The 26,542-nt window shown below is 37.8% G+C and overlaps 1 protein-coding gene across 6 annotated transcripts in view; it reads right to left on the bottom strand.

Annotated features, from left to right (window-relative positions):
* Positions 1 to 26,542, bottom strand: part of PKNOX1 (PBX/knotted 1 homeobox 1) — a 182,667-nt gene that overhangs the window by 60,229 nt on the left and 95,896 nt on the right. For 3 of the 6 annotated variants that reach the window (XM_069074818.1, XM_069074819.1, XM_069074817.1), the window contains 3 exons: positions 21,087 to 21,214; positions 8,851 to 9,022; positions 516 to 686 (listed from right to left, as the gene is read on the bottom strand). In XM_069074818.1, coding sequence (XP_068930919.1) covers positions 516 to 686; positions 8,851 to 9,022; positions 21,087 to 21,214 — 471 coding nt within the window. Of the gene's footprint in view, positions 1 to 515; positions 687 to 8,850; positions 9,023 to 21,061; positions 21,215 to 26,542 lie in introns of those variants that run through there. The other 3 variants (XM_069074820.1, XM_069074821.1, XM_069074822.1) reach the window with 2 other exon arrangements.

The following is a 26,542-nucleotide window of genomic DNA, read 5'->3' as shown; positions in this document are numbered from 1 at the left end:
AGTGTAAAATGTAAATCTTGAATGACATGTTTCTTCCAGGCTACCTTTTTATAAAACTAATTATTAGCTTATGGATTAAGGTAGCCTTTTGCCTAAGTTGTTTCCTTGTCCTTAATATTACCATAGATTCCTACGTACTTTAGAGATCTTTCGTCTATCAACACCACTACAATTGTTATCACTTAAAATCCATCACACCCATATGACTTTAAAGATCACAGTCTGGAAGATGATTGCTACTTTTAAAGTACTAAAGTGGTATGTTTTTTCCTGACATAAAAACATTCACATGCTTTGGTGTCAAGAATATTCAAACAAGCTATTAATGTGATGAAACACATCTTTGTAAGCAAGGCTGCATATCAGTGAATTAATCTACTTTGTTTTTCCAAAAATAGTGTGAACTTAGAAATAAAGCATTATCATAAGTAAATAAAATGCAAAGATTTTCCCCATATCACATATAACTGGTACGAGTTAATGTGAAATTCCATTAAAATTAGCTTTAACTGTACCTGGGGTTGCACAGGGGAATAAGGGCTTCCTGGTTCTCCACTCAACAAAGTTTCACTGTTCATTTTAGTTTTCAGACAAGCAATATAGCGACTGCAGAAATCTTTACAGAGCTCATTAACCTTTTCAAGCTCGAGTAAATGTATACGTAGAACCTGTATTGCTTTTACCATCTACAAGCAAAAAAAAAAAAATCAGAAATAGAAGTTAGAGGATGATGATCTTAAAGTTGGAAGGACCTTACAGGTCACCTAGTTTAATCTCTTCATTTTACACACAAACCAGGAAACAGAAGCCTAGGGACTTGCCTACCTTAAGACTGGTAATAAATGGCAGAAGGAAGATGACTGAAAAGCAGCACATCATTTTCACTGTACTACATTCCCATCCCTTTTTTTCCTGACATAAAAACATTCACATGCTTTGGTGTCAAGAATATTCAAACAAGCTATTAATGTGATGAGACACATCTTTGTAAGCAAGGCTGCATATCGGTGAATTAATCTACTTTATTTTTCCAAAAATAGTGTGAACTTAGAAATAAAGCATATATAATAATATATTATAATTATAATATAATGTATTAATTAATTAATTAGTAATTAATTAGAGAACTCACCACAAAGTCAGAAAACCTGGGTTTGAATGCTGCTCTTGTGGCTTACAAGAAGTCTAACTATGAGGAAGTCACAATGACTCTACACTGTTTTATCATTTGTAGAGTGGGAATAATAAAACTTCCAGTATTTGCTGTACTAGCTTATTGTAAGCATCAGTCAATTAACAAATGCTAGAAAGCCCTTGCTGTTGGCTAGGGGAAGCTAGGTGGTGCAGTGGATAGAGCACCGGTCCTGGACTCAGGAAGACTCATTTTCCTGAATTCAAATCTGGCCTCAGATACTGACTGTGTGACCCTGAACAAGTCACTTCATCCTGTTTGCCTCAGTTTCCTCATCTGTAAAATGAGCTGGAGAAGGGAATGACAAAGCACTCCAGTATCTTTGCCAAGAAAACCCCAATTGGGGTCATGGAGAGTCGGATAGATTCAACAACAACAACAAAGGAATACATAATAAAATATAATTCTGGGGCGGCTAGGTGGCACAGTGAATGGAGCACTGGCCCTGGAGTCAGGAGGACCTAGGTTTGGATCCAGGCTCAGACACTTGACACACTTACTACCTTGGGCAAGTCACTTAACCCCAATTGCCCTCCAAAAAAATAAAAAGAAAAAAAAAATACAATTCAACCCATTACCTTACATCTTTTGTTGGACAGAAATAATGATGGAACAGTATTATGCTATAAGAAATAATGGTAGGATGCTTTCAGAAAAACCTGGAAAGTCTTACATGAACTGATGAAAAGTGAAATGAACAAAACCAGGAGAACATTCTATATAGTAACAGTAACACTGTAAGACGATCAACTGTGAATGACTTAGTTCTTCTGATCAATACAGTGGTCTAAGACAATTCCCAGAGACTCATGATAAAAAATGCTATCCACCTCCAGAGAAAGAACTGATGGACTCTAAATGCAGATTGAAGCCTAGTGCTTTTCCCTTTATTTTTTTGTGCAGTTTTTGGTCTGTGTTTTCTTTTATGACATGACTAATATGGAAATGTTTTGCATGATTACACATGTATAATATATTAAACTGATTACTGTCTCTGGGAAGGGAGAGGAGAGGAAGGGAAGAAGAGAATTTGGAAATCAAAATTTTAAAAAAAATCAATTATCAAAAATGGTTTTTACATATAATTGGGAAAAAATAAAATATTATAAAAAAATAAAAGGAGACATCTGAGTGATGTGGAGAGGGAACTCTTAGTGAACGGCCTCAACTGTTTTAGCAAAATATGAGGAGAGGTCTTCAACTGAAAGGGCTGGGGGGTTTGTTGTGCCATGGGATGCTTGAAGAAGGACAAGAAGGTTTGGAAAAGTCACTGTGGTGAGTGGAACAATGAATTAATTAGGGAGGTGTAAAATGATTGCTTAGTTGCAATAAAGACTTGAGTTGAGATTATGTAATATAAATTTGTAGCATATACAGTAAACACAGTTTCATGATTTCCTTAGCTTTGTTCAGCAGCACATGCAAGGGCAATGAGCGGTGGAAGTAATCTAAAGTTGGGGTTTGGCAAGATGAGACTGGCAACAGAATAAGGAAGCAAAGGACTTAAAAGTAGAGAATATAAGTGAACTGGTTTACCAAGGACTCAAGTAGGGGGAAAAGTAGAGTGTAGCCTTGGAAAGAACTAAGGAGTAGAGGGTTTGGTGGTCATAGTGAGAATGAGGAATGATGGTAAGGCTTGTAAGGTATAGAGAAAGATGGAATAATAGAATGTTATGGTCCAATAAAAACATTTCAGAATCCATAAACATGGAAGTAGAACAAAGGTTACGGCAAAATGAAGTTCAAGATGTCAGGACTTCTTGAGTCCCTCAGTAGGGACTAAGAGTGGAAAGAAATTCTTGCACTGTCTCCAAGATGACCACTACCAAGAAGGGGAGGTCGAGAGCTGACATTATGCACCAGAATCTTTGGATTACCTATTCTACATGGCAGTTCTTGACCTCATTAACTACCATGGAACACCCAGGTGCAACTGACACTGAACTTCATTCTGGTCCCAAATAGGAGGGCAAAGTCAGGTCCCTGAAGTAGAAGCACCCACTGATCTTCTGCCCAGTAGCAGTGATTTTGGAGATCTGTAGCAATGCTCAGTGAAAAAGGAGTGATGCTTTTTGGAGGTGATTTTTTTTTCTGGCAACAAGGGGGACGTGAAAATGTTTACTCATAGACCACAAGGGAAGGGGAGAAGTACCTCAGAGGTTTCTCATGGGGAGAAGATTTTTTATTTCCTCCCTCTTCCTACAGAGCTTGCAGGGAATGGGAGGTCCTAGCTGGTGAACTAAAGAATATTAAGTGAGTGTAATACAAGAATCCAAGACAACTCTGAAGGACTTATGGAAAATGCTATCCATCCCCAGAGAAAGAACTGATGGTGGCTGAGTATGGATTGAAGCATACTTATTTGTTTTTACATGTAACTGGGGAAAAATAAAATACTAAATTAAAAAAAATAATATTAGGTGAATGAGGGTATAAAGGAAGTTCCTCCTGACCTGTGATGAGCACTGGTGACTATGCAGAAAACGGCACATGTTCGGTGTACCTCTAATGTTCCTGGTAATACTCCTCCTTATGGTCACCCTTTTGGATTAAGAGCCTCACAATGAATTACAAAAAACTGGTATTATATATCACATGCACCTGATGGTTAAAACTGGGAAGTGGAGCACACAAGCCTGGCCAGAACACCAGCCAGAGATGACCTCCGAGCCCTAATTCCTTAAAAAAGCACAAGATTTTAGTAAGATGATTCCTTGACTAGAGGAGGACAGAATTTGATGTAGCATTATGACTCTACCTGGAGTATTATAACCAAAGCAGCATCCTTTATTCTTGGATGTTACAAAGCATGTGCCCCACTCGTGCCACCCTCATGCCTGTTTGCTTTTGTGAGTGTGTGAGCTACTCTGACCCTAACTTTTTATGCTAGATTTGTCATGGTTTGTCTCTGAAGTTATATGAATTCATGTCAGCGTCAGGAGAGAAGCTGTCAAACCTTATCCTCATCAAACCCCACCCAGTTCTGAGATAGGTTGGAATTGAAATGAGTGGAAAAAGAAAGGGATACCCCATATTTAATGCACTTAAGCCAACTCCAAACTTCCCATGCCTCCTTCTTGGACCTAAGCAGGGAGACAACCTTGTTAGCTTCAACCCCTGCCCACCATTCAAGATCCATGCTAGGGGGATGGACAATAAAAAGAACCTCAGGGTTGGTGAGGGAGAAAGTTGTCTGTCAGAGATTGAATTTATGGAGGAAAATTTGAAGGAGCCCACTCTGTCTAAGTAAAACAATCACATTAGATAAATAAGAAATTATAATAGGGACCATTAAAAGAAATTGCTAAAATGGATTGTTAGGTGAGGAAAATTGGTGAAATGATGATGATGATGATGATAGTTAGCATTTATATAGTCCTTTAAGATTTGCAGAGTGATTTATATGTTAACTCATTTGATCCTCACACAAGCTTGTGACATAAGTGCTATTATTATCTCTATTTTATGGATGAGGAAACTAAAATATGATTTGGCCAACATCACATAACTAGTTTCTGAGGTGGGACATGAATAAAGGTCTTCTCGATTCTAAGTCCCACGCCCTTATCCACTGAGCAAACCAGCTCCCTAAACTAGAGGAAGGTGATGCAAGGTTGTGTGTGGCTGTTTGGTTAGTGCTGAGAACTGAGAGAGAAAAAAAAGTGAGTCTGTTAGATTATTAAAAGGCTGGCTATAAAAACTTCACCAGATGTTTACCTTTGAGGTATAAACACCCAGAAACTATTTTTAAAAAGACAAGGATGAAAATCTGAATTATGGAAAGTAGGAAAAATTATACAACAATTTCATGCCACTGTGGAGTGACTGTTACATGGTTCCAAATGGAGAATAATCTCCCTTCTGGAGGAGAAGGTTAAGGAACTCAAGAATGTTTTGATACCCTCTGGCTTGTAGAAGAGAATGGAGTACTCCTAAAGGAAACAGAAGCAAAGATTCAAAGGGGGGGGAGGGGAGGGTTTTAAGGTAGAAGACAGGAGACTACACTTGTCAGGAGTTTGGTGAGTGGATGAAAAAACAGAAGGAAAAGGACAACTCTAAACTTGGAATTCAAATACAGATTTGAAGCACCTTCTAAAAATGGGAAGCTGGACACTTTGAAGAAGCAGCAGCTGCTTGCCTTTCTAAGAATACTATACTGCAGGTGAAGAAGTTATCAGTTGAGAAACTATTTGGTAAAGGTTAGAGAAAGAAAAGAAGAGTAATAGTAGCTGGTAATTTCCTGCTCAGGGGTACCAAGGCTGCTATTTGTTGACCTGATAAAAACAGGGAGAAGTTAACATCTACAAGGGGTATGTACCTAAGATATAACACAGAACATCAAAAAATTTATCAAAATGTATGACAACTACCTGTGCTTCTGATGCTACCTGGACAAAAATGATTGCCAAAAGAAACCTAAAAAGTATAGCTAGAGATAATCAAGTTGCAGACAAACACAGGGGAACAAGTTGTACTTGCCTCACTGCTGCCCACTGAAGGCAAAGGAGAAGAAAAACTGATTTGAGAACTGAATACCTGAGGTCTAAGAAAGTGATAAAGAGTCCTGGACCATAGTTTGAAATTTAGGGATCATAGATTTCTGAACAGAGATGGAATATGCCTAACAATGCTTATAGTAATGTATTTTTCTGAAGCCTTACAAATCTAGTCCACAGAATTTTAAACTACAAAGTTATCTCAGAAAGTGAAGACTGCCTCTGTATATTCCTCAGAGGTATATACTACAGCTACAATCAATAGACAATGAGACATTCAGAAGATGAAATCCAATAATTGCTGAAGTCCCTGGCCTCAAAATGGCTCTTCACAAACCCCTAAAGTTTAGACAAGCAAGAGTAACCAGAGATTATGACACAAGGAAGCAAATTTGACCTCACTTTGGCAGGATGAAACCCACTACTGGAGAGTCCTGCAGAGCTCATGCAGAAGAAGAGAGAAACTGTGAAAAGGCAGGTAACAATTCGCACTGTGTATTAGATGGCATATTTTTGTGAAAAAATCCAAGAACTGGGCTGGGGCTCTGACAGATGTTTTCAAATATGTGAAGGGCTATTATGTGGAAGAGGGATTTTTTTTTTGTCTATTTGATTCCCAAAGAAAATGCAATGGGTGGAAATTTGCAAAGTCAATTAAAGATAAGTAGTCATACTTTGTGGAAGATTTGAAAGAAGTCAAGGATGTCAGGAGATTGAGACAAAGAGGCAGAGCATTCTGGGTATGAAGGATAGCCAGTGAAAAGGCATGGAGTCCAGATACAGGGTCTTGTGAAAGGAAGACAAAGGAGGCCAAGGGGACTGGATTATAGAGTACATGGAGGGAATAAAGTTTTAAGAAGACTGGAAAAGTAGAAAGGGGCCAGGTTATGAAGGACTTTTAAAGTCAATTTTTATATTAGATCCTGGAAGTAACAGAGAACATTGAAGTTTACAGTGTAGTGGGGGAGGGTAGGGGGAGCTGGGGTTTGGAGAAGAGACATGGTTTGACTTGTGCAATTAGGGAAATTACTTTTGCAGATGAATAGAAAATGGCCTGGAGTGAAGAGAGATTTGAGGCACCGAGACTAACCAGAAGGCTATTGCAATACTCCAAGCATGACATGATGATTAAGATCTACACCAGGGTGGTGGCAGTGTCAGAGAAGAGAATGAAGCATATATAAGAGATAGTGTAAAGGTAGAAAAGAAAGGCCTTGGTAACAAACTGGATATGAGGGTGAAATATAGAGAGGAGACAAGACAGGCTGTGAGTCCAAGTGACTGGAAGGATGGTGGTACCCTTAAGAGTAATATGAAATTTAGGAAGATGGGAGGGTTTCAGAGGAAAGATAATGAATTTCAATACTGGACATGTTGAATTTAAGATGCTTATGTGACATCAAGTTCCAGATGCCTATTGGCAGTTAGAGTTGTGAGAATAGAGGTCAGGAGAGAGGGTAGGGCTGGATGAATTGATCTGAGAATTACCCCTAAAGAGATGATAAATGAATCCATAGAAATTGATGAGATAACCAAGTTAAGTAATATAGAGGAATAAGAGGGTCCCTGACAAAGCCCTGTGGGACACTCAAAGTTAACAGGTGTGACCTGGGGAGACACTCAGTTAAAGGGGAGTGGGGAGTGATTAGACAAGTAAGAGAGAGCAATGTCACAAAAACCTGCAGAGGTAGGAGTATGAAGGAGAAGAGAGTGCTCTTCAGTGTCAAAGGTTTTAGAGTGGTCAAGAAGAATGAGGGTTGAGAAAAGGGCAGTGGATTTGTCAGTTAAGAGATCAGTGGTAACTTTTGAGAGCACAGGTGCAGCTGAAGGATAAGGGTGTAAGCCAGACTGCAGATATTTGTTGTTGTTGCTTGTCCTTCATTCTCAAAGAGGACCATGACATCAGGGAGATGATGCCATGACATCAAGTGAAATGGATGTAAGTGGGGGGGTGCTGTGCAAAGTCACCAGACTCACTTTCTCCTCTGGAGCCTTCAGGGTCCAGTGGCCAGATATAGATCAGGACAACTGGAGAAGGCCCAGGATGTAGTGGGGGACCTTGACATTTTCAAGCTAAGATCTTTAACAGGTCTCAGTTTGACTGAGGCAATGCCCATTCAGTGATTAAGACCTAATAAGAAATAAGGCAGAGAAAGGCCACTTTACCTATTGAAAACAAACAGATCTTGGACAGGAAGACCTCAGGATTTCTGGCCAAAACAGAAACAATTGCTATTTACATTCATTCTGAGCCAATTAGGGCCCAAACAAAAACCAAGCAGGGCTTGGTCTGGGACATGTTGTTGGCCAATAAATGAGCCAAAGAGAGTTGTTCTAATCTATATTCTGGTCACTGGACCCAGATGGCTTCAGTGGAGAGTGAAGCTGAAGACTGTGCACAGCCCTCCCACACTTATATCCAATTCACTTGCTTGCATGTCACAGTATCACCTCCCTGACGTCATGGTCCTCTTTGAGAACGAAGGACAAAAAACAACCTGTGAGTAGAAAAAAGGCAGATATTTAAAAAGAGAGTGAGAGAAAAAGAAGCAAAGACACTAATTGTAGATGGTTTTCTCAAGGAGTTGAACCACGAAAAGGAGGAGAGATATGGGATGTTAGTTAACAGGATGGATGGATCAAGTAAGTAAGGGTGTTTTGGGGGAATGAGTAAGAGATGAATTTGTTTCTAGGTAGCAAAGAAGTAGCCTGTAGATAGGGAGAATTTTAAGATTATGAGTGACTTGGATGACAGAAGAGACAATCCAGTGAACAAGATAGGAAAGAATGGGATCAATTCTGCATGAAGAGGGGTTTGGTTGGCAAAGTGAAGGGCCACCTCTTCATGTGAGACAGGACTGAAGGAGGAGATAGTAGCAGAAGACATCTGGGTAATGTAAGAAGAGGAGGAGGGGAGAAGGAGGGACTTTTGGAAAACAGTCTCATTTTTTTCAGTGAAATATGAGACAAAATTCTCAGCTCAGAGTGTGGAGCTCAATAGTGCCATAGAAGAATTGAGAAGGGATGAATAGGTATGCTTCATGAAGGTAAGTTTCATAAAGACTATGATATTAATAAGGTGGATTTAAAAAGTTAATCATCATATACACTGTTTAAATGACTATATAAAAACATTGATTTGTTACATTAATTTTTACTTACCAAATTATCAGTTTCTGGATCTTCACAAAAAAAGGGCTTTCCTTCCTTTTCTTGCTTCCTAACAAAATTTTCAATATCTACATCAAAACTGGCAGAAGTTGTGCCCTCTGAGCCTTGTGTAGATTGTTCACATTTTTCAAACAACAATGCTAATAATGGAAAGAGTGGATGTCTGAAGAAAAAAAAGGAATAAATTTGCCACATTTCATTTTAAACTTTAAAAATTTTTGGAAATATTCTCAGAAAGCAATTAGTCTTAAAAAGTTAAATGGGTTGATAGAATTATGATACATAAAAGTGTTTGTAAAAGCTATATCATATGAACATTAACTTTGTGTTTTTTATTTTTAAAGAATTTTTTATTAGAAACTAAATGTATCACAAAAAGGAACACTTCAATATGCAAAGAACAGAAATGATATTGTATATAAAACTGAGATTACATTGTTTTTTTAAGGCATGTGTTAAATTTAACAAGGTAATAAGAAAACTACTGTATTCCTCTGTGTTTTTTTTCTCACTGCCCAACAACTGTACACTGCCCCTCCCAAATGGAAGTCCTTCCTGGATACAAGTAAGTAGAGCTAAGCAAAAGAAATCTACTTTAGGGGCGGCCAGGTGGTTCAGCGAGTAAGAGCACCGGCTCCAGTGTTGGGACGACCTGGAGATCGAATCCCGGGCTCAGACGCTCAGCACCACACCCCGAAATAACTGGCTGTGTAACCTTGAGCAAGTTACTTAACCCCGATTGCTTAAAAAAAAAAATGAGGTCTGAGGATTTGGGGTGGCCAGGTAGCACAGCAAGTAAGAGCACCAGCTTCAGCGTTGAGAAGACCTGGAGATCGAATCCCGGGCTCAGACACTCAGCACCCACCCAGAAACACCCGGCCGTGTAACCTTGAGCAAGTTACTTAACCCCGATTGCTTAAAAAAAAAAATCTACATTTCAGTCATGTCTGGAAATATATTTCTCATGCTATACTTCTGGTGTAGCACTGCTCTACCAAGAACTAGAAATCATGCTTTATCATCAGTATTGTCATGACTGGATCAGGGTTCTTAAGTCTTTCTTTTTTCAAAAATGTTTATTGATATATTTTGTCTTTGCATCAATTATATTTCCTACTACATTTTCCTTCCTCATTCCTATAATTTAAAAAAAAATTAAAAAGGATAAAAGTTTAGCTAAACTGACTGACTTAAGAAAAATTATGTCTGACAGTATATGCACTGTTCCACTACGATGGTCCCACAGCACTGCAAAGAGGCAGGATTAGGTGTCTTCTCATATTTCTTCTTTGGGGTCAAAGTTTAGTCATGATTAGTCCGATAGCATTCAGCTTTAATTTGTTTCATTGTTGTATTTCATTTTTGTTGTGTCATTGAGTATACTGTTTCCCTAGTTATTCTAACTTCACTTACATCAGATCATATAAGTCTTTGTATGTTTCTCTGTATTTGTTATACTGTTTCTCACAGTACAGTAAGACACTATAATCATATGCCACAATTTTTTAGCCACTCTCCAATCAAAGAACACTTACGCTGTTTCTAGGTGGTATCAATATTTTGGTTTATATAGGACATTTTTGGTAACTGACTTACTAAGGGTATATCTCTGAGTCAATTTCTTTGCTTAATTCTAAATTGCTTTCCAGAATAAGCAGACAAATGCACTTGTTCAGGCATTTCAGTTGTGTCTGACTCTCTGTGACTCCATTTGGGATTTTTTTGGCAAAGAAACTAGAGTAGTTTGCCCTTTCCTTCTCCTCACTTTACAGATGAAGAAACTGAGGCAAACAGGGTTAAATCACTTGCCCAGGGTCACATAGTAAGTGTTTGAGGCCAGATTTGAATTCAAGACAGAAAATGAGTTTTCCGGACTCCAGGCCCAGTGTGCTATCCACTTAGTTGTCTGACATTAATAGCTCCCCCAACAATGTATTAGTACTGCCTTTTCATAATTGCTACCACATTGCCTATTAGCATTGTTTCTCATCTTTGCCAATCTGCAAGGCATGAAGTGAAACATCAGAGTCATTTTGATTTACATTTCTCTTATTATTGGTAATTTGGAACATTCTTTTATGGTTGTTAATAGTATGGAACTCTTTTAAGAACTGTTTAGTTCATATCCTTTAAACACTTACCTTTTAAGAAATGGCTTCTGTTCTTATCTAGACAACTAGATATGTGTGTATTTATGCATACATATATGTATACATACATACATACATACATACATACATACATATATAAACACATGTTTCTTAGATATCAGACCCTTGTTATTGATACTGAATATAAAGATTTTTACCAATCTACTGCTTCCCTTCTCATCCTGATTACATTGGTTGTGTTTACGTAAAAGTCTTTCAATTTCATGAAATCAAAATTACCTATTTTTAAAAATAAAAATAATGGGGGCAGCTAGGTGGCGCAGTGAACAGAGCACCAGCCCTGGAGTCAGGAGAACCTGAGTTCAAATCCGACCTCATACACTTAACACAAAAACTAGCCGTGTGGCCTTGGGCAAGTCACTTAACCCCAACTGACCTACCAAAAAGCAAGCAAGTAAATAAATAAATAAATAAAAATAATGGCAGTTTTGGGTACATATGACTTCATTTATGTTGATATTTATTATCAATTTAAAGAATAATGAATGACTTTTACTCAAGATAGTTTTTACTTTTTGGCAATATGAACAGACTGATCAAGTCCTGGACAGACAGTATACCTTAAAAACAGTATTACTGGGAAGTCATAAAACCCAGTTTAATATTAGGCCAAATTAAAATTATCTAATATACATCAAGTTCTGTCATGAAGAAATATGTTTACCTTTTCTGCAAATATTCCATTTCTGTCAGTGAACATGCCCTAAAATATGAATTTTTAGTGTACTATGAAACCCTTGAGATAAGTCTTAAGAAGTTAAAAAAGAATATCCATTGTTAAAATTTAAATGACACAAATAGCTTAGGTTCACGGACAAATTCAAAACTGAATTACGTATTTTATTTCGGCTCTTTTAATATAGCACAACTTAACTGATAACAATTATGAATTTATCCCACATTAGGATCCTTATACAGGAAATTCTTTGTATAGGTGACTCATTTAGTTAACACACATACTAGTATGGGAAACTACGAAGCAATCTGAGCAAATATTTGTCAGGGAAAAGCACAGCAGTTAAACAGTGCTGAGGAAAGTAAAGAATTTTCTAGGAAAAAAAATCTTTTTTCAACATTTCAAATTTCTTGCCTCCTTCCACATCTTTCAGATTGAAAACTTCAAAGAACCTTTTCTTTTTGTCCTTTGTATCAGTTTAGTTCAACCAGACCTGATTTCTACTGTTCACCAAAGTCTTTGATCTCTAGAACATTAATCAAGACTTGAGTTTTTCTTTTAGTTTCTACCCCTGATACACGAATCCAAATCTCACAGAGGCCCACTCAATCTTCAGGTTATGGTCTTGAGAGGTTTGACAAAATAAGGGTTAGGCTTTATTGCTTTTCCATGTAAGATGATAGTGTAAGGTCTTTTCATTTTAGAATTTACACATGTGCTTCAATTATGTGCAATGTCCCTTTGATATCTGCTCTAGCTGTGTGAGAATGTGCATGCTCTTTTTATCTGATATTTATACTTCTTTTGTTAAAATGTGAATAAAGATTTTAGTCTGGTCATCTGTTCTGAAAGCACTGATAAGATCTTGCCTTTTTTTTTTTTTTGCTTTTTGCAAACCAACCTTTAAAAACAATAAGTGGATTTGTAGAAGTATTTTTTCCCTCACTGTAGCATCCCAGAGCCTTCTTCTTATAGTAGATCTATTAGAGGCAGCTGAGTTCAAATCCTGCCTCAGACACTAGCTGTGAAACCTGGCCAAGCCAATTAACCACTATCTGCCTCAGTTTCCTCACTTCAAAATTGGGCATAATAATAGCACCTACTTTGCAAGGTTACTGTGAGGATATACTGAGATACATTTGTAAAATGCTATGCAAACCTTAAAGTAAATGGTACTATATATAACACCCTGGCCTCCCCTCCTCGGTGGTCCTCTGGTAACCTATAAGGAGTTTTGGGATGTCCAGGCTCTCTACAAATGTCTTTAGCCTCCACCAGTGGTGCTCTCTCAAGTATAGGGGGTATCCCTTTCACCCCAGTTCCATTTAACTACTAACAGTAAGATCAGATTTTATGAAGGAATATTTACTTCAAAGGCGTAATCACAACTATACAAACATATTCTCCCTAATATGCAGGAGGCATAATGCTCCTCCCCTTACACTACTCATTCTCTGGGGAACAGGGAGAGGATTAAGTTCACAGTTTAGCTCAATTCAAACTTGGATTGGCACACATTGCCCCAGTTTCACGTCCAAAGCCCTCCTTGGGCTCAAGTCCAGGTACCCTGGCTTCTCTAGACTTTGAGAGCATTTTTTCTCTCACCTGTTTATTTTATTCTTTCCCACTCCACCCTCCCCCAAGAATGAACTGTGATCTTTACCCTCTGGACCCAGGAGGAGACCACAGAAAAGAAAGCAACTAGCCCAGTCTGACAAATTTTTAAAAAATAAGTTTTTATTGATATTTTCTGTTTTTTAATCACCAGAGTTATTCCAGGTGTTGGATCCCCAGCCCTTCCCAGAGGGCCATCCCATATGACAAATAGTATTCTTTTAGAGAGTAAAAAAAAAAGGAAAAAAAATGATATACTGCAAAAGTCTGAAAATAAATTCAATACATAACACTTATGGAATTCCCACTTCCACAAACAGGTTGGCTGGAGGGGGCCCCTTCATATTTCTTCATTGGAGTCCAACTTGATATTTGTAACTTTCTTACATTTACTTTTGATTTTCTGGTGTGTCACTGTTCTTTCCATTTACACTATTGTAGTTTTTGTGTATATTATTTTCCTTGGTTCTGCTTCATTCTGTATCAGTTCATATACACCTTTCCATCCTCTATATTCATCACACATATAATTTCTTATAGCACAGTTATATTCCATTACATTCATGTACCACAATTTGTATTCAGTCATCCCTCAACTGATAGGAATCTATTTTATTTCCAATTCTTAGCTATCACAAAAAAAGTGTTACTATAGATATTTTGAGAACTTTCTTCTTATTGATGGCTTCCATGGGCTATAAAACCAATAATGGAGTCTCTGACTCAAAGGTTTGGGATTATTTTAGTTATTTTATTCACTTAATTTCAAATTGCTTTCCAAAATGTTGTACCAGCTCCCTCAACAATTAATGGGCTTTTTCTTATACAAGCCCTCCAATATTAACTGGTGACGTTTTTTATAATTTTTGCCAATTTGCAAGGTATAAGGTAAAACCTCAAGATTGTTTTGATTTGCATTTCTTGTATTATTAGTGATTTGGAGCAATTTTCATCTAGTTGTGAATACTTCACAGTTCTTTTGATAAATATTCACATCCTTTGTTCATTTATCTATTGGAGAATGGTTACTAGAATGGTGACTGAATGTTACTGAATGGTTACTGAAGTAAGACACCAAACTCTGATTGGAGAAATCTGAAACAAAGATTTTTTTCCCATTTGACCATATCCCTTATTTCAGAAGTATTAATTTTGTCTGTACATAAGCTTTTCAGTCTCAAGTACTCAAAGTTACCTATTTTATTTTTTAATTTTTTTCACTGTTTTTTTATTTTTTTAATGCTTTATTAACTTCTGATTTACATCATCCGTTTCCGCCAGATTTTGAGTTACAAATTTTCTCCCCGTTTCTCCCCCACCCACTGCCTCAAAATAGCAGTCCCACAGGATATCCCCTCCTCCAATCTGCTCTCTCCCACATTTTCCCCCATACCCCTTTCCACTTTTCCAGTGGATCTCTATGCCTCAGTGCCTGCACATCCCATTTCCCAATTACATGTAAAATGGTATTAATTAATAATAGTATGTATATATATATATACACACACATATATATACATATATACACATACTTGAATATTTGATTTCAAAACTTTCAATTCCAGATTCATTCCCCTCCTTCCCCGTCACCCACCCCTACTGGGAAGATACGCAGTTCAGTATAGGTTGCACATGTGTGGCTAATGCAAAACAGTAACATACCGTGTTTCCCTGACAATAAGACCTATCCCGAAAATAAGCCCTCCCCTTACTGTGTAAGATTCCTCTAATATAAGCCCTCCCCCGAAAATAAGCCCTATTGAGATTGCTACTGTAGTGAAGGTGATCCCCTGCGCTACACGCTACATTACGGTACCCTCTGTATGCACCGTCCCCCCCCGCAGTGAAACGCACGCCGCGCTCCGAGCTGCATCCAATCACAGCTGCAGCAGTGAGAGCGTCATCCTGTTCTTCCCCAGTGATTTGCTTATTGAATAAAGGTATATTTTTTTGTTCACATTTACCTGTTTATTAAAATTGCTGTCAATGTTCATTAAAATAAGCCTTCCCCTGAAAATAAGCCCTCTGGTGTTTTTTTTGTCCAAAAAATTTGATAAGACAGTGTCTTATTATCGGGGAAACACAGTAGTAGATACATTGTAAAAGACTGACTATACTTCCCTCCCTCCCATCCCACCTCCCACCTGCTCTACTCTCCACTTTGATCCCATCTATTTTCAAAAGTGAGTGCTTCCAACCTCTCTCCCCCCCCCAGCCTACCCTCCCTTCTATCATCCCCCCTCTCATCCCCTTCCCCCTATTCTCCTGGAGGGTGAGATACCCTATTTAGTGTATTTCACTCCCTCCTCAAGCCAAATTCAATGGGAATAAGGTTGACCCATTCCCTTTTGCCTTCCTATTCTTCCCCTCCATTGTAACCATTTTCCCTTGCCTCTTCTGTATGAGATAGTTTACCCCAATCTGTCTCTCCCCATCTCCTCTCATTATATTCCTCTCACCTCTTAATTTCACCTTTTAAGTATCATTCCTTCCTGTTAAATTGGTCCTGTGCCCTCTATCTATGTATACCTGTAAACATATATATACACATTCACATATGTATTCATATGCCCATATACCCTCATATACAGACAAATATATATTTCTAATCCCTTCAACTATTGAGAAAAGTTTCATAAGTTACAATTATTGTTTTTCCATGTAGGAATGTTAATAGTTCAACTTTGATAAGTTCCTTATGATTCCTTTTCCCTGTTTACCTTCTCATGCTTCTCTTGCTTCTTGTATCTCAATGTCAAATTTTCTATTCAACTCTGGTTTTTTCAGCAAGAATGCTTGAAAGTCCTCTATTCCACTGAATGACCATATTTTCCCCTGAAACATGATACTCAGTTTTGCTGGGTAGGTGACTCTTGGTTTTAATCCCAGCTCCATTGCCCTCTGGAATATCATATTCCAAGCCCTTCGATCCCTCAGTATAGAAGCTGCCAGATCCTGGGTTATCCTGATTGTGTTTCCACAATATTCAAATTGCTTCTTCCTGGCTGCTTGTAATATTCTCTCCTTAATCTGGGAATTCCAGAACTTGGCTATAATATTCCTAGGAGTTTTCTTTTTGGGATCTTTTTCAGGAGGTGATTGGTGGATTCTTTCAACCTCTATTTTGCCCTCTGGTTCTAAAACATTAGGGCAGTTTTCTTTGAGAACTTCCTGGAGGATGATTTCTAGGTTCTTAATTTGGTCATGGCTTTCAGGAAGTCCAATAATTTTTAAATTATCTCTCCTGGATCTATTTTCCAGGTCAGTGGTTTTTCCCATGAGATATTTCACATTGCCTTCTATTCTTCCATTTGTTTGGATCTGTTTAACACCATCTTGATTTCTCATAAAGTCATTAGCTTCCATTTGCTCCAATCTAACTCTGAAGCAATGATTCTCCTCACTGAGTTTTTGAGATTCTTTTTCCATCTGGCAAATTCAGCTTTTTAAGGCATTCTTCTCCTTATTGCCTTTTTGGGCCTCCTTTGCCATTTGAGTCAGTCTGTTTTTTAAGGTATTATTTTCCTCAGTCAGGCTGTTGACTCTCATTTCATAATTTTCTTGCTTTGTTCTCATTTCTCTTCTCAGTTTTTCCTCCACTTCTCTTATTTGGTTTTCTTTCTTAAGGTCCTCTATGGCCTGTAACCAGCTTGTGTTTTCCTTTGAAGCTTTTGGTTCAGGAGTTCTGACTTCACTGTTTTCCTCCTGTTCCATGCTTTGCTCCTTTTTGTCCCCAAAATAGGAGTGTATTGTTGGAATCTTCTGTCTGCTTTGTCTCCTTTGCCTGCTTATTTTGCCACTCAATTACTTGACTTATGGGCTTTTTGCCACAGTAGGACTCTGCCACCAAACGCTGGGGTTTTCTCAGCTGCTGGAGGTATTAGATGGGTGCCCTCTCTGAGGTCTCCACACGCTCTGGCAAGCTGGACACACACCCCAGGACCTCTACCCTAGACTGCAATCCAGATCCAAGCAGGTTAAAGCAAGAGCGATTACCCCTCAGACTGGTGCTTGGTCCCCCTACACTCTGCAGGCCAGGAGCTGAAGCTGCCACGTGGCACTGGCTGGCTGTGCCTATGTCTCAGCGGCTTTTCGCCCTGGGGGTAAAAGCCACGCACTCCCACTTACTGGTCCCAAAGTCCAGACTGTACTGACCTCTCACTTTGTCCTTTGTGTCTATGTGTTGATAAATCTGGAAATGGCCACAGCTGCTGCTGCTCTAGAGTCCCTCTGGCCAGCAGTTGGTCAGGCCCGCCCTGGGGCTAAAGCCTCGGTGAGGGGGGGGGGGGGGGGGGGGGGGGGGGGGCCCCGGGGGCGCGCGGGGGGGGGCTCCCGCGCGCCGGCGGGGGGGGGCGGGTGGGGGGGGGGGGGGGGGGGGGGGGAGCTGGGCTTGGCTCTCAGAGCACTGAGCTGGCCGATTCCTGCCGGCCTGCCGGGCTGTCCTCAGCGGGAGGTTAGCTTCTTTGTGTCATTTTGTGGGTTCTGCAGCTCCAAAGTTTGTTTAGAGTTCCCTTTTTACATGGATTGGGGAGGGTAGAAGCCGGAGCTGCGGGAAGGTCGTGCTTCTACTCCACCAATCTTGGCTCCACCCCCAACAACATCCAAAGTTATCTATTTTATCTTTTACAATTGCCTCTATCTCTTGTTTGGCTAAGAATACATCTCCTAACACATAGCTGTAAAAGGCATATAATCTCTCTTCTAATTTTTTTACAGTGAGATCTTTAATATTAAGATCACATTTCCACTTAGAATATACTCTGGAATAATTTCTGCCAGTCAGTCTGGCCAGTTTTAAAGATGTAAACTTTTCTAGCCAGTGCCAAGTCATGATAAGGGATACAGACTGCCTCCATGTAGGACATCTAAGTATGCCAAGGACAAGACCCTCTTGTTTTTATCATTATTTTTGTTATTTCATACATGTCTTCCCAGGTTTTTCTGAATCATCTCCTTCTTTTTTAGGATAGGTATAGGAGATGGACCCCTGATTTCATTGGTTTACAGAACTTCCAAGTAATAAATTGCTTCAATAAAGTTTCTGACCAATGTAGGTCAGTTCCTTCTCTATAACTTGCCTTAGAAAGTTGCCTGGACCAAAGAAGTTATGAGATTTAAAACCACATCTTCCTTGCTCTGAGACTGACACACTATGCCTTATATTATATTCATGAAAAATAATTTGTTCAGCCTTTCCCCAGTTAATGTGTTCCCACTTTGAGTTTTTATTACAACAAAAAGTGAAGCTATGAACATTTTTTTTATGTAGGAGTACCTTCCCTTGGACTTAGAACTTTATCCTGTACCAGTATTGTTGAGTAAAAGAATATGCCCAGTATAGTCATATTTTGAGTACAGATTTGAATTTCTTTCCAGAACAGTTTGGACAATTTATATCGCTAGCAATATGTTGTCCATTAGTGTGACTGTCCTCCCATAGTCCCTTCAATAAATGACATTTTGAGGGGTGGCCAGGTAGCTCAGCGAGTAAGAGCACCAGCCCCAGTGTTGGGATGACCTGGGGATCAAATCCGGGCTCAGATACTTAGCACCACACCCAGAAATAACTGGCCGTGTAACCTTGAGCAAGTTACTTAACCCCAATTGCTTCAAAATAAATAAATAAATGACATTTTAATTTTTGCTCATCTTTGACAATTTATGGTGTGATGAGGAACCTGAGAATTGCTGCAATTTGCAATTCTATGGTTATTATTGATTTGGTACTCCATTCTACTTTTTAGGTTGCCTACTACTTGTTTAAGGTTTCTCACTTTCTGTGCTAAGTTGCTCTCTCTCCAAATATTTTTTTCTTATGTGATCTAATTTTTTTTTTAATATCATGCTTCATTCTTTAATCTACTCTGGTCAAGTAATTTTTTTCTTAGCCTCTACTTGTATTTATTGTGGAGCTTTTTTTTTTCTGGCTCTTGGCCTTTTTTAACCCATAGTATTATATTTGGAGTTTTACTTTGCCTTGCTCACATTTCCATCCTCAGTTGCTGAATTGGGACTTTGTGTAACAGTCCTGTCCTGTTTCTCTCTCCTGGATAGAGTGGCTAGGCCTGTGTCCACTATAGTTTGGATACCATTATTCCTACCCTGCTGTAGTACTGAATGGGGTAGTTGGGTCCTGATCCTCTTCCTGCTTTCTTCTATAGCCTTAGTTTTGGACAAGGAGCTGGGCCAGGAGAGTAAAACAGGTCTTGCCTTCTGCCTCTCTCTTCTTGAGCCCAATGCTGGCACTGGCCTTAGCTCCATCTCCTTTCCCACATGTAGTCACCTACTGGGAAGTGGTTTGTTCCTGGATTGACCCTGACAGGCCTCAACCAGAAGTCAGAGATCTTGCTGGCCTTCTGCAGTACCCTCAAGGCACACTGGGCACATCAGCCATCAGTCTCTATAGCGAATTAACTGTATCTTTTGCTATGGCTCCAAAAGGCCTTGACTTAGATCCCTCTGGCTTCAGACAAGATTTGTGAAAGATGGTGCTGCCTTCAGATCCTCTTTGTGTAGCCCCATGAAGAATGACCTCATCCTTCTGACCATCTTCTTGTGCAGTCTTGGAATATATAAAGTAACTTACTGGTGTTTCAGTTTAGTTTTACGGAATCTTTGTTTCCACATGGTGCTTTTTTATTTTTCTGAAACTTTTCTCAGGGGAGATAGAAAGAATCTATCATATCATTATCTTTGCTGGAAATCCTTGTAACACTCCTTACCACTCACTATTAGTTATTAGGAGGGCAGTTAGGTGGTACAATAGATAGAGTATTGAGCCTGGAGTCGGGAAAAATCATCTTCCTGGGTTGAAATCTGGCCTGACACTTAACTACATGACCCTGGGCAAGTCCCTGAACCCTGTTTGCTTCAGTTCCTCATCTATAAAATGAGATGGAGAAGAAAACAGTAAACCACTACAGTATCTCTGCCAAGAAAACTCCAAATGGGGTCACAAAGAGTGAGGTATGAAAAAGTGAACAACAAAAACAATTAGTTATAAAAACTAATTATTTTTCTAGCTTTATTTTATTAACTATAATATTGTGAAGGTAGAGAACAAGTTTATATTGCATCAAATTAATGAACTCACTTTTTACCCAGAAGACCTAGAAAAAAAGTCAAGTTATTCACCTTGAAAACAAGTTAGATGATCATAAATGAATCAAGTACTTATAAATTGGCATGGTTAAATGAAATGGCCAGTCTTTCAAAAGACCTGGGGGAAAACTACCTAGAACTCAACAGAACTGCAGAACCATCTGATGAAGTTGAAAGACCATATCAAGGCTAGTAGTTCTTTTTTCAGATATAAACATATTCAGGTCCCCAATAATTTCCCCCCCAAAAAAATTACTTCACAAATTAAAAACAGCATAAACTTAATAGCTTATTTAAAATTTATCTCATTTCTAAAATGTGGTATCTTTTCAAATGAAGCATTAGAATTTAAAAAGTCAACATTATAAGTTGAATTATAGTAATTAAATTTTAACTAACCTCAAACTAAAGATAATATCATACTTATATCAATTTGAAATTTATCACAATTGATATATTTAAAAATTAACAGATATAAGAAATACTAAATATGAAAATTTTCACCTAAATGGCCATTTTATCTTTCATAATAATCTAAGTAATTTCTTCATTCTGATGAATGTTTTCTACTCCATATACTCCCCTTGCCCCTGTCCCAACATATTTAAAATAAAAAAGAATTTAAACAAAAAAAGAATACATTGTATTTTAGTTGAAGCAGCTACCTATAAATGGCCTGCTTATCTGCATCCATTGGTGTCTGGGATTCCACAGGAGCAGGGCTCACTCCTTCTGCATCAGGGTCAGAACAGTTTGGCTCTCGCTCAGTTTTAAACTCTGTTACTACTTGCATCTGTAAAAGGAGAAGGATATCCCATATCACCTCATACAAACTGATGAAGAGTGTTTACTTTTCAAATAACTATCATTGAAAAGAAATAAGGTGTTAGTACTTTGATATCACATAGCAATTATACCAAAAAACTCAACACAAATGCCTTTTAATCTGCTACTTTTTGATAGATAAAATAACAATCATAGAATTTCAGTATTCTATTTAAAAATGAAAATTGCCACTGTATGGGAAATATAGAAGGGTGTTCCTTATTTTCTTAAATACAACATAATTCAACATTTGAAAAGAGATTTGTATCACATCACAAAAAACCCCACAACACCCATTCTTCCTACTACATCCTGTTACCACATACATAAATGAATTTATTAATTCATTGTTTTTTTGAGGTTTCCTTCAATGGTACAGATCACAAGCTGTTCATATGCCTGATTCTCCTATGGGAAACTTGTCTATGTTCTTCAATACTTTCCTTCAAGGAGTTAACCAAATGAATTCCTTCATTTTTTTCCCCAACATCAGAAGGACACATCTAGAGAACACAGACTATACATCTATCCACTAGGAGTACCAAAAACTTATTTTTTCATTGTTGCAGCCTGTTCATATCTATCATGTGCTTCTCCATTGAATCTATGTAGTACTCATTTCTAATTTTCTGGAGACACTTAGTGTCTGATGATTCATAATATTTTTTTTGATGATGACTCAAGATATTATGATAACAAAACAAATGAATAAGTCAAAATTGTTTATTCTATTTAACAAAGTTAAAATGTAACATATTATAAATTATTAAAGAGACTAAAATTTTCACCTATGATATATTCTTAAAACTAAGGATTATAGAATAAACAAAAATTTTCCCAAAATGAAATAGTAGTTATGTTTTTAACACTAACATTTGTTAGTTACTGTCTTTATCATAGAGAGCTTAAAGTGTAAAACTCAAAGTAATATGTAGAAATTGCAGAAAGGGTAAATTTAGGTTGGATATAAAAAAAATTTTCTGGAAAAGCCATACAAAAGTGGTATCAGCTGCTTCAGTATGTAATAGATACTCCCTTTGGCAGAGGAAATCCAGCAAAAGGCTGGATGAACCACTTTGGACTTGTCAGGTCCAGAAGCAGCATAGTTCAGTGAAAAGTGTATTAGACTTAGTGTCAGAAACCCTGAGTTTAAATCACTGGATCATACACAGATTTAGAACTAGGAGGGCATCCAGGCCAACCTCCTGAGATCCAATATGAAGAAACTAAGGTCCTGAGAGGTTAAATGATTTGTGGAAGATTACACAGGGAAGAAGTAAAAGAATCAGGATTTTCATTGAAGTCTTGGACTCCAGGGCCAATACTTTTTCCATTGTGTCACAGCCTTAAGACCAACCTTAGTGTCTGTGTGACTTGGGGCAAGTCACATAACCTCTCCAAGTCTCAATTTCCTTACCTACCAAATAGACAAAATAGCATCTAAGATCCTCCCAGCTCTAAATCTATAAACTGGGGACCTCCAGGATAGCTTAGTTTGAGTGGCTTCTGAGGTTCCTTCAGTCTGACTGGCTTGTAGAGTATAGGAAAAGAATTAATGGGTACGAACTTAAAATGGTAAGGTAGAACAAAATTCTGAAGGGCTTCAAACACCAAATAAGAGTTGGCTTTTTTTTTCATCCTACAGGCAAAAATCAATGAAACTTCCTGAACCGGGGATTGATGTATTCAGAATTGTGCTTTTAGAAGATTACTTTGGACAATGGAGAAGGGAGATACTGGAAGCATTTAGGTGAATGAAGAGGCTTTACAATAATGCAGGCAGTAATAAAAATATAAACTAGGAAGGTGGCTGACAAGACTTGGCAACTTAATGGAATAGAGTGCAAAAAGAGGGGAAAGGGAAGAGTTGAGGATGATTCCATCATGACTAGATGACTAGAAGGATGGTGGTACTTCTCTATTTGTCAGAGAGAAATCTGCCAATCTATACTGACAAAGAGTGAGATATAAGGAAGTGGAAGCAACCAGTGTAGCTGTGTTTCTAAAAACTGTGCCTGTAAAATGGAAGAGCTAATAAATACTTTCATACCCTTTGACCCAGCAATACCACTCCTAGGGTTATACCCCAAAGAGATCATAGAAGTGGGAGAAAGACCCATATGTACAAAAATGTTTATAGCAGTTCTTTTTGTGGTGGAAGGAATTGGAAATTAAGGAGGTGCCCATCAATTGGGGAATGGCTGAACAAGTTGTGGTATTTGCATGTTATGGAATACTATTGTGCTATAAGAAATGAGGAGCAGATGGACTTCATATTTACCTGGAGAGGCTTAATAGAACCAGGAGAAATTTGTACACAATTACAGACACAACGTATGTATGGTGATCAACTTTGATAGACTGGACTCTTCTCAGCAATGCAGTGATATAAGTCAATCCCAAAAGACTCATGATGGAGAGAAATATGTGCATCCAGAGAAAGAACTAAGTTTATATCCAGGTGGAAGCAAACTACCTGATCTTTTTCCTTTTCTTGTTTGGTTTTATGTCCTCTTTACCATTTTTCATTCCATCTGATATAATCCGTCTTTATAACCTGACGAATGTATAATGTGAAAGTATTTACAGATCCTATACTTGACTATATGCTGACATTGGGGGGGAGGGGAGAAAGAGGGGGGGACAAAATGTGAAACTCAAGGAATTGTGGAATTGAATCCTGTAAACTAAAAGGAAACATACAAATTAATTTAAAAAAATAAATTAAAAAACAAAAAAATGGAAGCGCTATCTATATCTATCTATCCATCTATAGCTTCTATATATATGTATATACATACATTATGCATAAATATATTTACTAAGAGTTTGTCTGTAAAAATGCATAAATATACATCTTCTATATGTTAGCATATCTTTTCCAGAGGTTTTCTGAAATAAATTTGAGTAACTGGAAGGGGATAAATGATGATGTAGAACTAAAATCCTAATAAGAGAAGAAGAAACAAGTGTCAGAACCTTAATATCTTCAAAGGGTACACAGAGAGATAAATGCATACACTAGGTGAAAGAGGGCACATGAGAAGAATGCAGACAAAAGATCAGAAAGTGGGCATCAAATAAACTTCACTCTTAAACAAAGGAAGGTTGAACATATGCATAATTTGGTGTAGAAATACATAGAACTCAACAGAGAAATGAATATGAAGGATAAACAGGATAACACGGGGTAAACAGAATAATACTGGGGAAAAACAAATTTCCTGATTCTGAAGGAGGGGATAGAAAGAAGGAGAAATAAAGAAAAGCAAAAAACTAGAATCTAAGTTTTATATTGCTTCTTAGACCATTGAGGCACATGAATATAACAGAATATTACTGTAGTGTAAAGAAATGATGAAAAAGATGATTTCAGAGAATCCTAGGTAACTGGTGCACAGTGAAGTGAGTAAAACCAGAAGAACAATTTGTACAAGGATTACAACACTGCAAAGAAAGACAACTCTGAAACACTTAAAAACTGATTAATGTAACAACCAACCACTACAGAAGGAGACAAATATTTCTGGGCATAGCTACTGAGTGAATTATTTTTGCTTAAATATACTTTTTAATGTTTTTTTCCTTTATTTTTTTAATGGAAGGAAGAACAATTATGACTCCATAAAAGAGAACCACTGAAACATTTTTTTTAAAAAGGAACAGAAGAGAACAGAAGCAAATTTGTAAGGAAGCAAAAATAAGCAGGGCAGTTTTGAAAGTAATGTGTAAAAATTATTTTGTGTGTATATAAATTTGATTTACTTATTTTTAGTATACAACATTCAGTTCCACAAGCTTTTGAGTTCCAAATTTTCTCCCCCTCCCTCTATGTATATTTTAAGCAAGTGGAATGAAACAGAATTATAATATCATAGAGAATCCCTTTTGTTCTGTTATATGCATGGAAGTATTCTTTTTTGGTGCCTAGGTTAAGGATATTTTTAAGTAAAAAAAATTATTGGCAACTTTGGAGAGGGCAGCTTCAATTGGGCACACGGAAGAAAGTATACATAGTACTAGAATGGGTAACCAGCAATTCTATCTATATTTATAGGTAATTAACACAAATGTATGATCAACACATCACAGCCACTGCTTAATAGACAAGTTGTCAAAAGATCTGAACACACTTTTTAAAAGAATTACAAACTATCAACAACCATGTGAAAGACTGATCAAAACCACTAAGTAACAAAAACACAGAACTTGGTAAGTAAGAAGCTCTTGATTTTCATCTTTGTGTCATTATATTCCAAATCTTCAAGGAGAAATTTATTTTATAGAAAGCTTCATAGACATGGAAAGGAATGTGTAATCAACTATACCGATCATGAGAAAGTAAGATGGAAGAGAGAATGGAAACACCTTAATTTCCACTATGACAACATCATCAGGAGCCAGTTGATTTTTATCACTGTGTCCACAGAGGGCTGATCACAAGTTAGAATTCTGTGGCTTCAACTGAGGAAGACTAGGACCTGAGCCACAGCAACTGCATAGAAATGCTTATATTTTATGTGATCTGTCTTGTGTCTCCCTCTTTTTTGTCGACATTTTTGTGGTTCTCATAATCATCACCTTCATCGCAGCAAGAGGCTAAGATGATGAAGGAATACTACCTGGAGAAGAAGAGGCACGTATCAGAATCTTGCTATCAGTGCAACACTGCTCACATGCTATATGGCCCCAAACCTGACAGTACAGTGCCCGGCACTTTGTGGTGTTCCTGGCCTTCAAGTGCATTATCGTGGTCTTGTTCACCTTGAACACTGTGGTGGAAATGGAAGATTACCAATCCTAACTACCTGATATTTGTTCCACATTGGCTTGATTCTCTTAATAGTGCTATTCTGCTCGTTTCACCTATAAACTGGTATACAGTAACTGAATATAGCCTTTACCATCATGTTTTTCCTAGAATACATCCTAACTTTTAGCTTCAATTATTTCAGAGATATTTTAAGTATCTTTGACTTCATTTCAGTCATCAGCACCATCCCTAAAATTATTCTTACTGCAAGGTGGTGAGTACCAGGTACTTAACATGAGTTTTCCAAACTTTTCAAAGCTGGCTAGCTAATCATGCTCCTCAGATAGGGATATACTAATCACGTTTTATGATGGAACTTTGTTCTGTCTTTAGTTCCTGATGTGGTCTTATATTTATAGTGCAATCAGTATACAGATCACTGAAAATAGAAAATTAGTTGATAAAAGTCATATTAAATGGGCACATTTATAGCTTTTTTTAGCCCCTAATGCTGCTTGCAAGGAGGATCACAAGTGAGATGTG

Source organism: Petaurus breviceps, unplaced genomic scaffold, assembly GCF_028583685.1.
Source record: "Petaurus breviceps papuanus isolate PSGF00001 unplaced genomic scaffold, PetGlider_PUasm1.0 90897, whole genome shotgun sequence".
NCBI classification, from domain to species: Eukaryota; Metazoa; Chordata; class Mammalia; order Diprotodontia; family Petauridae; genus Petaurus; species Petaurus breviceps.
This window is presented reverse-complemented; position numbering and strand designations above follow the sequence as displayed.